The sequence below is a fragment of the Ananas comosus genome, linkage group 5 (assembly GCF_001540865.1).
Source record: "Ananas comosus cultivar F153 linkage group 5, ASM154086v1, whole genome shotgun sequence".
Lineage (NCBI taxonomy): Eukaryota > Viridiplantae > Streptophyta > Magnoliopsida > Poales > Bromeliaceae > Ananas > Ananas comosus.
In genome coordinates this window covers 2,238,939-2,253,445 of record NC_033625.1, presented here as the reverse complement: position 1 = coordinate 2,253,445, position 14,507 = coordinate 2,238,939, and the positions used below count along the sequence as shown (strand labels likewise).

The window sequence follows — 14,507 nt, the reverse complement described above, 5'->3', positions numbered from 1 at the left end:
TGAGGCGCCAACAATATTTAGATTGGTATTAAACTATCAAATCTAATCAATTACATGTCACATAATCCAGAAGTTTGGACAAAACCATCTTTGGGATTACTCCCGTATCGACCATACACATTATAGTTACTACCCAAATCTAAAGGGCCAGCAGGAGAAGCAAAGTTTCGAATTAGATACCTACCTCTATGTACATCACGGCCCATGCTCTCAGGGAAGAACTTCGTTTGCGGTCCACAAGGCGAGAACTTCCTACATGAAATGACATTTCCCTGAGAGTACTCTGTGCCATAATATGCGCCGAATATAGAGGAAATTGGATCGCTTCCTACATTATCTCCATAATCCACTGTGCTAAATGAATCCCTGGTGCTCTCGGTGGTGAAGGATGATTCGTCAGAGCTCGTGAAGAAAGACCAGTCGCTCGATGTAGTAGTAGCATCAGAGAAATCTACACTGTATGTATCTGTGAACGGTCCAGTCTGGTCCTTGTTGTTGTCTTCTCTAAATTCCAGTCTAAAATCATATACCCAACTTGTCGCATCTTCAACGGAAGGAATTTCGGATTGTTTATGTTGTTCACTTTTCGAAGCTTTTTGGGATTTGGGGGTGTTGAGCTTGGAAGAAGATGAGGCTTGGAGAAGTTGCTTTTCAATGTAAACTCTCGGAGGCCGGGGGAAAGACCTGAATGAGATTTCATGAATGTAAGGTCTCCATGGAAGGATCTTCTCCCAGGATAACAAAAGGAGCTTACAAGTGTCATCTCGAATGCGTACCTTGAATAGAATAACATGTATGCACCTTCTGACATCACCTGACTCAATGATACAGTTTGCACCTGTCCCACAAATGGCAATGGTAACATGAGGTTAGCATTGGCGTCGAAAAGGTAAAATCCATGAGAAACTTAGCAAACATTCCTTCTATTGTTCATTGGCAGCTAAGCATGCATGCATGCTCAGGCCCAGGGTCAATCAGCCCAAAATCTTTACAGGCAATATTTACCTGAGAGTCGTCGATTCTTAGCCATGTTCCTTGCATATCTTTGACATATGAGACATAATGTCCGCTGAATGATGCATTCTGTGTATCTAAATGTACAACCACCGCATACAAAAGGTAAAGAGGAGGGTTGTCTGCAGTTCCAGTCACAAAGGGTATCATATCCAGCATGTCAGGGAAAGTAACGCATTTATTGATTTTCCCGAATTGCCCTGTCTGAAAAGCGAGGTAACAATCAAATTTAATACCTAGAAAATTGACAAGAGATTGCATTTGCAGCAAGATAAGGGAAAATTACCGCAAAACAGACTAACTAAACGGAATCAGCTATAAAGATCGATCAAAAGTAAATTATAATAATAGCAAAAAAGAGAGGTCAAAATTTCTGCCCATATTTATGCATATGGCATTCTTCTCCGTGATATATATTGTCGAGAAAAATATGGCACCAACAACTTTCACTATGTTGCAAGATATAGTCTTGAAAAAAATTCAATACTGGAATCTCTTCAGGATTGAGTCTTGAGTTAAGATGATATGTAAATCATTACCTGGAATCTCTTCAGAACTATGGTTAAGATGTTTGGCACCTCATGCAGACTTAATTGTTTCCTGGCTTTGACGTACGCAGAACACCTGAATCAACAAGCCATAGATGAAATCAAGTTAGACTTTATGTAATTACCCGATCACTGACACTAATAATTTATTGGGTCCTAAACCACTAGCCCAAAATGCTTTAGTCCAGTTATTTTTGAGAGAAGGTAGCATGCTACCGCTTCATTCATTTAGGGGGTGAACTCAGCTACAGGGTGAGACAACCAGGTCTCCGACGGACTAAAAAAAAAAAAGAGAAAATCTTTGGTTTTTATATTCTCATTTACAATTCCTTGCACATCCGATGTAAAACTATTGGGGCGTCACAAATTCTCTCATTTAGATCCTGATGTTCTCGTCAAGTCCCCAATCCCCAAGCCCAAGATTGCCGGGCAATGTGACACACCTCACATTTAAGGCGGGTAAATAGGCTCTGATACCAAATGTAAACAATCCAGCCCACTAATATTAATAATTGGGCTCTTTACACGTCATGAAGAGACAACTAAGTTCAAATAAATTATTTCATCCAAAAGCTCAAAATTTAAACTGCCTATAATGAAACAGCATACCTTCCACATCTATACATGTTTTCTCCATCTAAATCCTCGGGAGCAGTAAACTGTGTTAGGGCATCTTCCAAGGACTCCACCCATCCATGTATCTCCAAAGTAAGATCCATGATATTCTCGTATCTCTCAGACTCATGATAGCATCTGAGGCACTTGACCTTAATTGTTCAACCAAAATAATTAGTAACATTATAGGCAATTAGTTAATGCAGAAAAACCTCCACTATATGGCCGCCCTGCATAATTTGATTTTCCATTTATGCCCTTCAGAAACTAGATTTTCACATGCATACCTTTAACAGAATTGCCTCTCCTTAAAAATTTCACTTGCACAAGTGCATGTGAAAATTCCCATTATACAGGGGCATACATGTAAATTGTGATTCTGCAGATGCGTGCGTGCATGCGTGTGTGCATGTGTGTGTGTGTAAAATCCCTGGTAATGAAGCCCAATAGAAGATCCAAACTGAATATATGGGATGATAAGTAAAAAAGGTCAAGCCTGAGACTTTTACCTTTGATCTGAGGCGACCACCGAAAATCTGTTGTATTAGTGTTGTCTCTTGTAGTCTTGGGTCGAGTTCCTTTTCACCGCCGAGTCCCTCGAGGCAGGAGGATTGCATAGACATTACAAGAAGCCTAGTGGCATATAAGTTAAAAAAGTAAGCAAACAAAGAATATAGAAAACTAGAAGAGCAAGAGCCCAGAAGTGAATAAAGCAGCAGCAGCCGTAAATTGCAACTCCACAGACGCATGAATTATGTGTAAAAAGGCTTGTTTCTTTGTGTGTGTGTGTGTGTGCATCTCCCAGGCTCCCAGCATAATTACATCATTAAAACACCCTGTAAAATCTTTTCTGATAAGTTCATCGGAGGCGCAATTTTCTACCATAGTATTTTTATCTGAAGTTGGAAAGTCATCCAATTCATAGGAACCGTTGGTTTTGTACTAGGAAAAGTATTTTACAGGAAGTATTTTCAATAAGGGTACATATGTAATAAACTACGTTACTGAAGGATACGTATGAAAATTCAGATTTGGGATGTTTTCTATGTAAATAGTTAATTTTGCAGGGGTAATATGTAAATATCTCAGGAAAGAAAAAAAAAAGAAGAAGAGGAGCATGTGCATTATGACACCTTAAAAACTCATGAGCATCTTCCTGGCTTCCTCCGCCCAAACGACAACCAATATTTCTCATATTTGAAAGGATCCTACTTGGAGATAAAGGGCCTCCACATTCCCGTAACATTGAAGCATATTGCTCAAGTTCACACATAAGGCACCATTTTTTTGCAGAACCTAAATGACAGAGCATAATTAAGAAAAAAGCATAAAGAATTGCAAGGAAAAAGAGAGTGATAAAATTTGATAATTACAAGCTTTGGAGTGCAATCGCAAAAGCAGGTAGATCATGAGGGGTTTCGTGCAAGTAAGACACTGTAAGACAGCATTAGCGTAGCAACTGCATGGAAACAGAGATGTGTATGTTAAGTATAGAAAAATTACAGAAGCACTTAAATAAAGCTCTCATGGCTGTGATCTACCATTACACTAAACACCTGTGTGGCCCAACAAGAGCTTCTATAGAAATCAGTTCGCGTAGAGTTGTACGAAGAAGCACTAACAACTTTTGGTTAAAAGCCTGCCGGCAGCTTCAAAGCTTCAAATTGAAGCTTCTGCTTTCAGAACATAGAACTCATTTCAGCTTCTCGTTACTACAAAAGCTCCACATTTTTGGCTTGGCAAATGACTGTGTGTTCCATGGGAGTAGAGAATCCATTCCAAAAAGAGTCAGGGCAAACAGGGATCAAGTATTCAAATATACCATAACACTGATGCTCAGAATCATTTATAAAATGTGATCCAACTGTATTTTTCAACCTGCAGTCGGTTGCTTGTCCAAGACGATGTGTCTAAGGCAACAATGCGGGTTAACTCTCTTTAGAGCTACCCAGACACAAGAAATTAAACCACTAAATATATGGAAGAGCCCACCCACCACATTTTTCAGAAGTTAAAATACTGCTAAAGACCAGATTAAAGTTATATATTCATTATGGCATGCAAAATGAAAATGACAAAGTTGCAAAACTTCTTATCAGTAGAATAGTTGAACTTAATGAGAAGCAAACGTTTAACCATACCTATTTCCACAATTAAGAAGACCCCTAGGAGAAATTCCCAGGACTTCGCTCTGAAAAAACTTCACAAGATCCTCGTATGGAAACAACACCTGCAATGTCTATAATTTAGAAAGAAAAAGTAGATCCTTCAGTTGATGCTTTAAAAGAGAAGCCGATACTCGTGTGTTAAGAACTTTACTAAAGAGGTTTTTAATAGGCAAATGCTCAAACCTTATTCCTTTTCTTATCATTTAACAATCCAACAAGAGTACATTTAAGTAACTTCCCGGGCTTCTTTGAGCTTTCACTCTTCATCCCTCCTGTGTTTGAGAACCCATTGTATTGGTTCTTCGTGCAATTTGTCAATTCAGAGTATCCTTAAAAAAAAAAGAGAGTAAAAAGTCAGAAAAAAGAACAGAAAAAGCAAGTCAAAGTCCAGTAAAAGTTGCATAATAGAGTAGGGAACAAGTTTTAGGAGGCCTACTCAATTCATTTTTCTTGCATGAATTTCTTTCTATACCACGAGAATGGTACTCTTCTAACAACTGGTCTTCCGATTTTTGAGATACAGAAACTTTTTGCCTGTGTGTGTATGGAGGTTTCTTATATGTCGTGTTACCTTTAACGGCAACAGAAGAAGCAGATCCACCCTCACAATTTCCAATCTTATCTGAAGTGTCACAAATTCCAGTTTCCAACTCACTTATCACTTTATTACCCAAATGAGACGGAATTGGTGCTCCAGGTGAGCTGCTTTTTTTGGAAGCTTTTCTTGTTTCACTTGCTGATTTATGAAGCTGGTGCGGAATATTTTTGGCAATGTACGCACCAGCATCTTGATTCTTATGCATGTCATCAGAAGCCAAATCCCCATTTATTAACTGACAAACCACGAGGAAGGGGTATAAATATAAAGTCATTCACATACATGTCCATGTAAGACCATCTATCTACGTATATACCAATGCAAAATCAGAAACTTCACATATACTCATAAGTTTCTTCGATTCCATACTTAAATGGGGTGAAGAGATGATCAAAGAACTGGATTAAGTTGATTCTATTAGAAAAAATAAAACATAAAAACAGGCATTTTTTCTAGGGTGAAGGTATATATGTAGGAAAATTTTTGAAGGGCATATATAAAAACTCATACTGTGCAGGGATATTTATGTAAGTAGCTAATTTTACACAGGTATATAAACAAAATAAATGAAAGACAAACTATAGAGAGACCAATTCGATTAAGGTACCTTATGTCCGGAAAGAGCTTCCTTCGATGTATTCTCTGAAAACACCGTGCCCTCATGCATAGCACTGCTACAATTTTCATTCAAGGCAAAAGGAATACCATCTTCACTTCTAAAGGACACTCGCTTTGATTTGTTGGGAGACCTTTCTGAAGAATGCATTCCAGTCCCTGCATCTTGAGATTTATCAGCTGCGATATTAGATGGATCATTTGATGGATCACCAGGATCATCACAGTTCCATGAACCTTCAGTATCAGTTCCAACAACTGGACCATTCAAGCTTTTTGGGAAGTACTTCTGATGAACTGCTTCTGTAGCAGATAGGCCTGGGGAGCCATTTATAACGTTATCACACCACTGTTGACATATTTGCTTGTGTCCCTGCCTCCAGTGAATTATTTGACACTTCCCAGAACTGCAAACATGTGACAAAATCAGATTTTATACGATCCGTTTTAAATCATCAAACATTATATGCTTGTTAACAATGCACCAAAATGTGGCGGAGGAATTAAACCCATGCCTTTATTCGGAAAATGAATATAATCTCTATGACAACAAAGAAAAAGAAAAGTACATGCAACACGTATTTTTCAATATTATGAAGTGATAAATTACCTAGGATAATAACAGTTTGATCCAAGAAATCAACCACCAATGACCCTACGGCTCTCTTCCAACTTAGCAAGTTGTTTAACATAAAGCATGTAGCGATTTGCCAAATTTGATCCATTGATGTTGATGACTAATTTTTCACTCTTAAGTGGTGAAAACTTCTGATGCCTCGTATATGACGCCACAATTTTTTTTCACATTGCAGTTCACACCATGCACCATTGCCTAATATGGTCGCAAAAGGGTCGCAAAAGAAAAGGAGAGATAAAAAAGAAGAAAAAAGTGAGAATGCTTCACATATGAAGCAATCTTAATCTGTTATGCCGTACTAGTCATATTACACTCGTGATGCACGGATAGAGTTGATATCAACCATAAAAATGGAGCAAGTTGAATTATATACGACTGTTCATAAAAGAACATACTTCAAGTGAGCCTGTTGAATAATTTCTTTTAGATGATTTCTCTTAGGAAGGACATCAAGTTTTAATCAAATAAGAGAGGGTAGAAAACTCATGCTGGTGTAGTTTTCCGATTAATCGAGACCGTCCATCGAAATTCTATGCACCAAAGAGTTAGGACACTCTCATGCATGCACACATGAAGAGATCGGATGCATCTCGCCCTTGCCCGATCTATGGAAGAAGGTAAAGGGAAGGGAAATGTAGTATTTCTCATTTAAAAATTAGGGGTAATTCACTCAACCAAATTTATTGATACTTGACAGGTATATCGCGAATATTGTAAACATAATTGAAAAGTTCAAATTACTAGGTGCTAATTTTATGTATTTGTTTTAATTAAATGTAATTTCCAATAAGACAAGGCATTTTCTCATAAAATCATAATAACTGGTGTTTTCCGTAACTTTCACAATAAGAATAAAAGCCTCGAGACAATTTTAAAGCATACCATAATTAAGCGTACTTCTCTACATATTTGACTATTTTAAATTTCGTTAACTCAAAAAAGGAAAGATAATTCTTGTGACTCCAAGGAAATTAACAGATAGAACAACATGAGAAATTTCAGTCAAAAAGATCACAGAATATGTGCAAGTTACTACTAATCGTATATTATCCATCTTTCTAAACGTTTGTCACTCGTACCTTCTCATTTTGAGCTTCTTCAGGAAAGAATTTTCTAGAAATATTATGGCGAGGGATAACATTGCACAAAAAATAAGAATTTCCATTACACCTTATGGAAGAAAAAGAAGATGCCTGAACTAGATGGATGTCGTTTTAGTATCTAGTTTAGTATCACGAGAACTCTTCAGTCTCGAAAAATCAGACCACTTTTTTTTTTCCCTTTAAGGTCCAAAGAAAGAATAAAATGTAAGGCTAAATATGTAACTACAACTGATATGCCATAACAAGTAGAAAAATGATTTTTACTCGTGCAAAATTAAGCATTCATATGCAAACAACTTGCAGAGGAACGCAAGCATGTTAATATCCAAAAGAACAGTGACTCCAACATTATTAAGCATGAACAAAGGGCAGAAAAACAAGATTGTAGAAACAGTATGGTGCCTCTCGTGGCAAGTATACTCAGTTCAACCCAAAACAAAAAAGTATTCTGAGTGTCTCATCTCATATTTATTTTGTTGTTCAAAACAATCAAGATATTAAATTTTGAGGTGACTAGTAACGCAGTTTCGGACTTGCATCTGCTGAAAAAGAAAGCAAACAGCTGACTACAAGGTCTCCATCCACTGCTAGAAAAGTATTTTGCACTTCATTGTATACCTCCAATGGAATGTATACAAAAAAGGCAATACGGTGAACCAAACAGGAATTTCCAGTTTTTGCTTTTGGTTCATTTTTTCCAAAAAATTGAAAGAACCAGTATGGTTCAGTTCTCCTTCAGAAATTAAACATAACCGAATGGCACACAACCAAGTCCAATAAACCTCCCATGCATAATAAAATTTTCCTTTGGGCAAATGTTTGAAAAACTAGCACTAGGAAAAATTCACTTCAATGTGTTTCATCATATTATATTTGGTACATCAATTTATAAAAGACACAAGAAACAAAAAGAAAGCAAAAGAATTGGCATTAGATGCGAAGTGCAGCTTAGGGTTGCTGAACGTTCACTCTCCCTGGCTTCATGCTTAACAAGAACTTCCCATACAGTAAATCAACTATCAATTTTCGGTAATAAGATATTGAAATTTTGCATGTGTTAATCAGAGAGAGAGAGAGAGAGAGAGGCACATTATTGAAAACATGCATACCAGTATCTAACAGACTTGCATCTTGAGCAGCGAGTCGTAGCAGGGGCGAGGCACATGGCGCATTCATGAAACCCATGTCTCAAAGAAGGACTAGTTGGCATTATAACATCAGCACAAGCCATCGCTTCTACTCTAAGTGCTTCCTCAGCGGCTCGCTGAGCAAGCACACTTATCCTTGCTTTCTTCTTCGCCGCCTCACCCCATATCCCAAGAAGAATATAAGTTACCAGCGGAAGCACAACGAAGACCAGAAAGAGCGCGGGTACATGAGCTTCTTGTAGCTGGAGCATGTCCCCGCCAACATACTCATGCGCTAGCTCCCCAATGAATACTACTCAAATGGCAACATATTATGCTGAATACTGTTTTGCCTTCAATTATCAAAAAAATTTACTAAATCAACCGTATGAGATAATAATTAGGGTAAATGAAGAATAGTCCCAATACTATCCCACTATTGCAACTTAGTGCCCGAACTTTTATTTAAGCAACTTAGTGAAAACAGTCTACTACTAGAAATAGTAAGTATAACCAGTAAAAGAATTTTACCTTAAGCAACTACACCCACATGTATTCAAGCCCCAGAAGAAGTTCCTTCTTCAAATAAAAGGAAAAAAGTTTCCCTTTGAGATGATGCATTAATTAAATATAAATAGAATATAGAAGACATAATCCCAAATGGAAATAAAAGACTTACGAGTTTTTGTTAATGACCAGCATATAAATACAAGGAGGGGCATATTACTCAAAGATCCCAAATATTCAAGATCCAGGCTTAATTCACCTTGCCTGAAAATGATCTTAAATTTCAAGCAAGCGGGTGGGAACACTGGAAATTTGTGTCTTTTTTCCCCTCAAGGCACCTAGGAAACACGGAAAGATGTCATAGAAATTAAAGATCGGAAATCAGGGAAGTAAAGAGGGCAATTTTACAGGATAAGAGGCAAAATAAAAACATCTCCAGGTTATTCAAGTTAAAAGTTTACTAATCAAGTTAAATTAGAATTTCCAGGAAGTTTTCCTAACTAATTTCCCAGGGAATCGACTATGAATCCATTTCTCCACACACTAGACACCACAGAAGGCTTAAATGGAGCATTTTAGTGGAGGAAAATGACTAAATAAGAAGCCAGAAACAGCATTTCTACCTCTTATGCGAAGAAGAAACACAAATTGGGGAGGTGCGAGTAGATTTTGCAGAGTACCCACTTCATCAAATCCACTACTTTACACTCCCCAACCAAAAATACCCAAATCAAAGCCCTATTTCCAACATACCCACCTGAGATCACCACTCAAAACTAGAGCCCTTTACACAGCACAACCCCACATCGAATCTACAACTACCCAACCATTTCACCATGAAAAAGACCTCGGGAGCACGAAAGGAACCTCATTTATGTAACCTACAAGAAAAGGAGATAAAATGGCCCCAATTTTGGACCAAACCACCATTTTTTTTTGGCATTTCTCACTGATTCGAGATTCGCAAGGTTAAAACTGGGGCTTGGTGAAGAGTAAAAAGAAGATGGGATTTTGATCTTACCAGTGTGCGTGGAGAGAGGAAAGCGAGGAAACCTAGATGACCCAAAACTCCGAATCAAGTCTCGGATTCGCTCGATTCCTCAGCGGCTACAGGAAGAAGCAGAAGCAGGAGAAAAGGAGTGGCTTTTCGCACAAGCTCGTTTTTGCCGCACCCCTGCTTCAGTAGTACTACACTTCGCCCAAAACTCTCTCTCTCTCTCTCTCTCTCTCCCTCTCTCTCTCTCTCCTCACTCTCTTTCTCTCTCTCTCTCTCTCTCTCTCTCTCTCTTCCGACGCTGTTGTACGGCGTTACTATTACCGAATAGCGGACAAATTAATTTTAATGAACCCTCAAAAATGTATGAACACCCCCTCCACTATAGCCTATTCTGAAAAACGCCTCAACTTTAGTTTTTTCTTTTTTTTTCCGTTAACACTCACTTTAATTTTTGAGATTTTTTACAAAAAACAATTCTTTTAAGGCTAAATTATAGAAAATTTTCTGTAAATACTCATTTTTTTACTTTTTTCTCCCTGGCTTTCAAAAATATATATTCACCCCCTTAAAATTTTAAAAATATTTTTAGAAGGAGTCTGCTTTAATGGAGATGACAAAATAATCAAATTATTCTTATTTTTCTAAAAAACATAATTTTTAATATATTTTTGTTATTTTTAATGATATTTTTAGTCTAAATTATAAAATTGAATAAAATACTGATAGAACCCGACAGAGAAAGCTAAATACAACAACTTAAAATTTTGAAATGATGAAATATAGATTTTTAAAAAATAAAATAAAAAAAAAGGTATCTATAAAAAAGTTTTCTGTAATTTAGACTATTTTAACTGGTTTAAAAAATTTTATTAAAATTTTAAATTAAATACTCTAAAATCAGATCAATGAAAAAAAAATAAAAACTAAAATCATTGAGAATGAAAAAGAATAAAGTCTAGGGATGCATTTCGGAATAAAATATAGTTCGGGGGCCTCCGTATGTTTTCACCTTGATAATAAACAACGGAGAGAGCTCCGTCCAATACACACAGTCATACATCTGCTTTTTCCAGTCACATATATGTTTTGGTATTATTCCTAATATACCCTCCTCTGTTTCTTTTTCTTTTTTTCCAATTTCTGTTTTTTCTTCTTTAATTTTCCAATCACTTTTTTGGGATAGTGTTCCAAATCTGGTTAATAAATTAAAGAAGTGATAAGAAGATAACAATGAACCTCCAAAATTTAATTTGTGCATCTTTTATCATAGTAAAGCTTATTGTTACGCAACCGCTAGAGAAAGAAAATATTTTGAAACTACAGAGATAATATTATTATTTTTTATTAGTTCGTGAGTCCATAGAAAACTAGATAAAAGCTGATGACGTAATGCATGAGCCGCAAAAAAATTATTTGATTAAAAGAACTCATCCATGCATAATAATTAAATGAGATTTACATGCAATCATTTTCAAGAAATATAATAGCATGGTAATGAATTATTTTTCCCACACGAAACGATAACTATGCATGCTATGCTGGGAACTTTTGAAAGAGAAAATTAGGAGGTGTTGAAATTATAATTTTTGAGATGATCCAATAGCTTAGTCAATTATTCCTGTTTATTCCCAAAGGTTGATTGTTATCCTCACCTGCTTAAATATGCTTCCTTAATACCTTGGCTCGTGTTAGGCATGTATATTAGACGTACGGGACTAAAAAGATATATATTGGTGATGCATGTAATATTGTATGAATAATGCTGTGCTTATAACTAAATCCTATAGCCATGCAATACACGAAAATCGCAAATCAAAGAAGAAACTCACCCGATCAAACGCATGTGATATAGATTGTAGTGTGCGGCAAAATATAATTCGACTCGTATGACTAAGAATGTTATTGGATTAAGAACAGAAACGTAGAAATCATCTATCGTGAAATTTTGTTCGGATAAAGTTCTTTATCTGAGTTAAAAGTAGGATCTTATCTTTGTCTTATAAATCTGGCATTGAATCCAGATTGCTAATAGCACTCTAGGTAGCTAAATCAAATAAAAAAAAAAAAAATCACCTTTATACAATTGTAGGTTGGGCATAGCATTTTCAATATTTGTTGTACCATTATTATTCATTGTTTTTTTTTTTTTCCTGAGAGATAGATAGCACGCTACCCACTTCGTTTATTTCATTTAGAAATAAACTTAGCTGAAAATGTGAATCAACTAGGATTCAAACTTAGGTCTCAATACCAACCACCAAATTCTTTGCCACTTACTCTAGGAACGGTTGGTCATTAATTATTCATTATTATTTATTGTTATTATACACATGCATGCACACTTCATAGATCACAAACTTGCAATCCAAATGATTGTTCCTTTGATTGAAGGAAGAGTAATGATACAGGAATTAATAAAGGAGTTGAGACAACATTGGAAGATGGAATAGCTATAAGCCATTTTGTTTAAGTACTGTGTCACCCCCATGCACTGTCCCACTTCCCTATCTCCCTTTCATTATATATAGAGAGAGAGAGAGTCCGGCTATGGTGCTTATAAAAGCACTAAACACGTGGTGTTTGTGAATTTTTTATCGTTCGATCTACGTCTTTGATTATTTTCACCCGTTAGATTATACTATTCAACCAACTACCCACTCAACCCAAGAGGGCCCACATCATCCTAACCGCACATCTATTAATCCAAGGGTTAAAAATTTACAAGCACCAATGCATGACTTATACTTTTAAAAGTATAAAAGCTCAATTCTCTCTCTCTCTCTATATATATATATATTGAGCAATAAGACCATACAGAGTTCTAGATAAAAGAGCCTGCTGTAGGTATGTGGGATAAGAATTATATTATTATATATCAAATTCCATCCACGCACAGGATGAAAAGGAGAGTTCTCCAATGGTGCAATTTCTCCTTCTTTTTTTTTTCTCTTTCTTTTTTTATCTCATTGTGGGCCCTTTGAGGTGACCGACTCCCATGACAGGTGATGATGATAGAGATTGAGAGACGCTTGTTTGGTGCAACATAAAAAGGGGGAGAGATAAAAGGAGAGATAGAGAGAGATGACCAGCAAAATATTCCAGCTTTTAAACTTCAAAAATATTCTTAATATTTTAATAAAAATATTTTATAAATAACTTGATGATAAAATTTTGTACTTACCATTATGCCATTTATATTTTATTTGTAGTTTATAAAATATCGTTTCTTGCTATAATTACTAAATCAGGACCAAATGAGTAAAAATTTTTGCTGAATCTGAAGAGACAACAAATGCATACTTCTTTGAACTTTCTATGACAAAGAATAAATGCTTATCCTATTTCTTGAGCAAATTTTTTTTAAAATTTTATAATACTTGTAGCTAGTTGAATAAATATTGAGAATAAAGTTGACAAGGTCAATCCCACCATCTCTCTCTCCCTTCATCTAGGTAGTGCTTCTTATAGCATGGCATTTATTGAATTTTGTCGCTATTAGGCCATTTTTAATAGAGTCCTTGTCCATTGTGTTCGTCATATCTTGTAGGGTACCATATGAGCAGGGATGCTCCTAGTTTTGTTTGGACCATGTTACGACACTCTCATTCTATTTGTTAGGATTAAATTGACATTTTAAATAACTTATCATATATTATATATAAATTCTAATCATCATTAACTCTATTATATATTTGATTAAAAAAATTCTAATATAAGGCTTAAATTATTGGTAAGCCTCAGTGGACATAGCGTTTAAACTCTGACTCTAAGAACTGTAATTTGGATTTAAACTTTAGACCTACATATTTAAAAGCGATCGATAGCTTATCCCTTTATCCTAATAAGTTTAAGTGATCATCGTATACATCTTCTTCTTTTTTTTAGTGAGAATGTGGGACATGCTTGTGGAGAAGAGTACCTTAAAGACAAATTGCTACGCTAGCCTGGTGACATTCCACATGCCTAGTATACTACAAAGCATAATGGTCAGCGACATAATTATGAGCTGTGTTATCTTTTAATCCTTACTACTACATAGGCGTAGATTGTTCACGTGGCCAAGACATATCAGAAGCATAGTTTTTGACTTTACCAATATGAAGCTATAATATTCTTCTTGTCTGATAATATTTGAGCCCATTGTACAACCTAGTTGATGGGCAATAGTACGTATTTGTTTTGTTGAAAGTGGAGGATGATGAAGTTATTTTAAATGGTAAATATGCATTTATGTTGATTGGTTTATGTTAAATTAAATTCATCTGTAACTCTCTTTTCTGAAAACGCCATAATAAAATTCGCTACCGTCCACTTTTCCAAAAACGCTGTAATTAACTTTGCCGTAAATGGTGACAAAATTAATTTGCGAAAGAAAGAGACAGGATAGAAAAACTAAGACATAACGATTACCTGCTAGTACAATAATAAATACAAAATATAGGATAACTAAGATTGTAACGTCATTGATTTCCTATCAAACAAATAAATGATAGAAAAATAATTTTTACCCGAACTTTAGTTTAACTAAAAGTTTTTTTAAATCTGAAAACCAATTACGGACAACAAACAGACAATCCT

General features: G+C 35.8%; 1 protein-coding gene across 2 annotated transcripts; it reads right to left on the bottom strand.

The window, feature by feature from the left end:
- LOC109710159 (ubiquitin carboxyl-terminal hydrolase 15) lies at positions 1-10,205 on the bottom strand. 2 transcript variants are annotated; one of them, XM_020232626.1, is made up of 16 exons: positions 9,954-10,205; positions 9,105-9,270; positions 8,957-9,004; positions 8,408-8,778; positions 5,551-5,965; positions 4,782-5,178; positions 4,529-4,674; positions 4,319-4,416; positions 3,551-3,636; positions 3,311-3,473; positions 2,687-2,810; positions 2,172-2,329; positions 1,554-1,638; positions 1,006-1,218; positions 777-838; positions 1-684 (listed from the first exon to the last, which is right to left on the bottom strand). In XM_020232626.1, exons 4-16 carry the CDS (start codon positions 8,695-8,697, stop codon positions 51-53), a joined length of 2,871 nt encoding a protein of 956 aa, XP_020088215.1. In that variant the 5' UTR covers positions 8,698-8,778; positions 8,957-9,004; positions 9,105-9,270; positions 9,954-10,205; the 3' UTR covers positions 1-50. The 2 variants fall into 2 exon arrangements, with proteins under 2 accessions (XP_020088215.1, XP_020088216.1); XM_020232627.1 differs by having other exon boundaries at positions 4,319-4,407.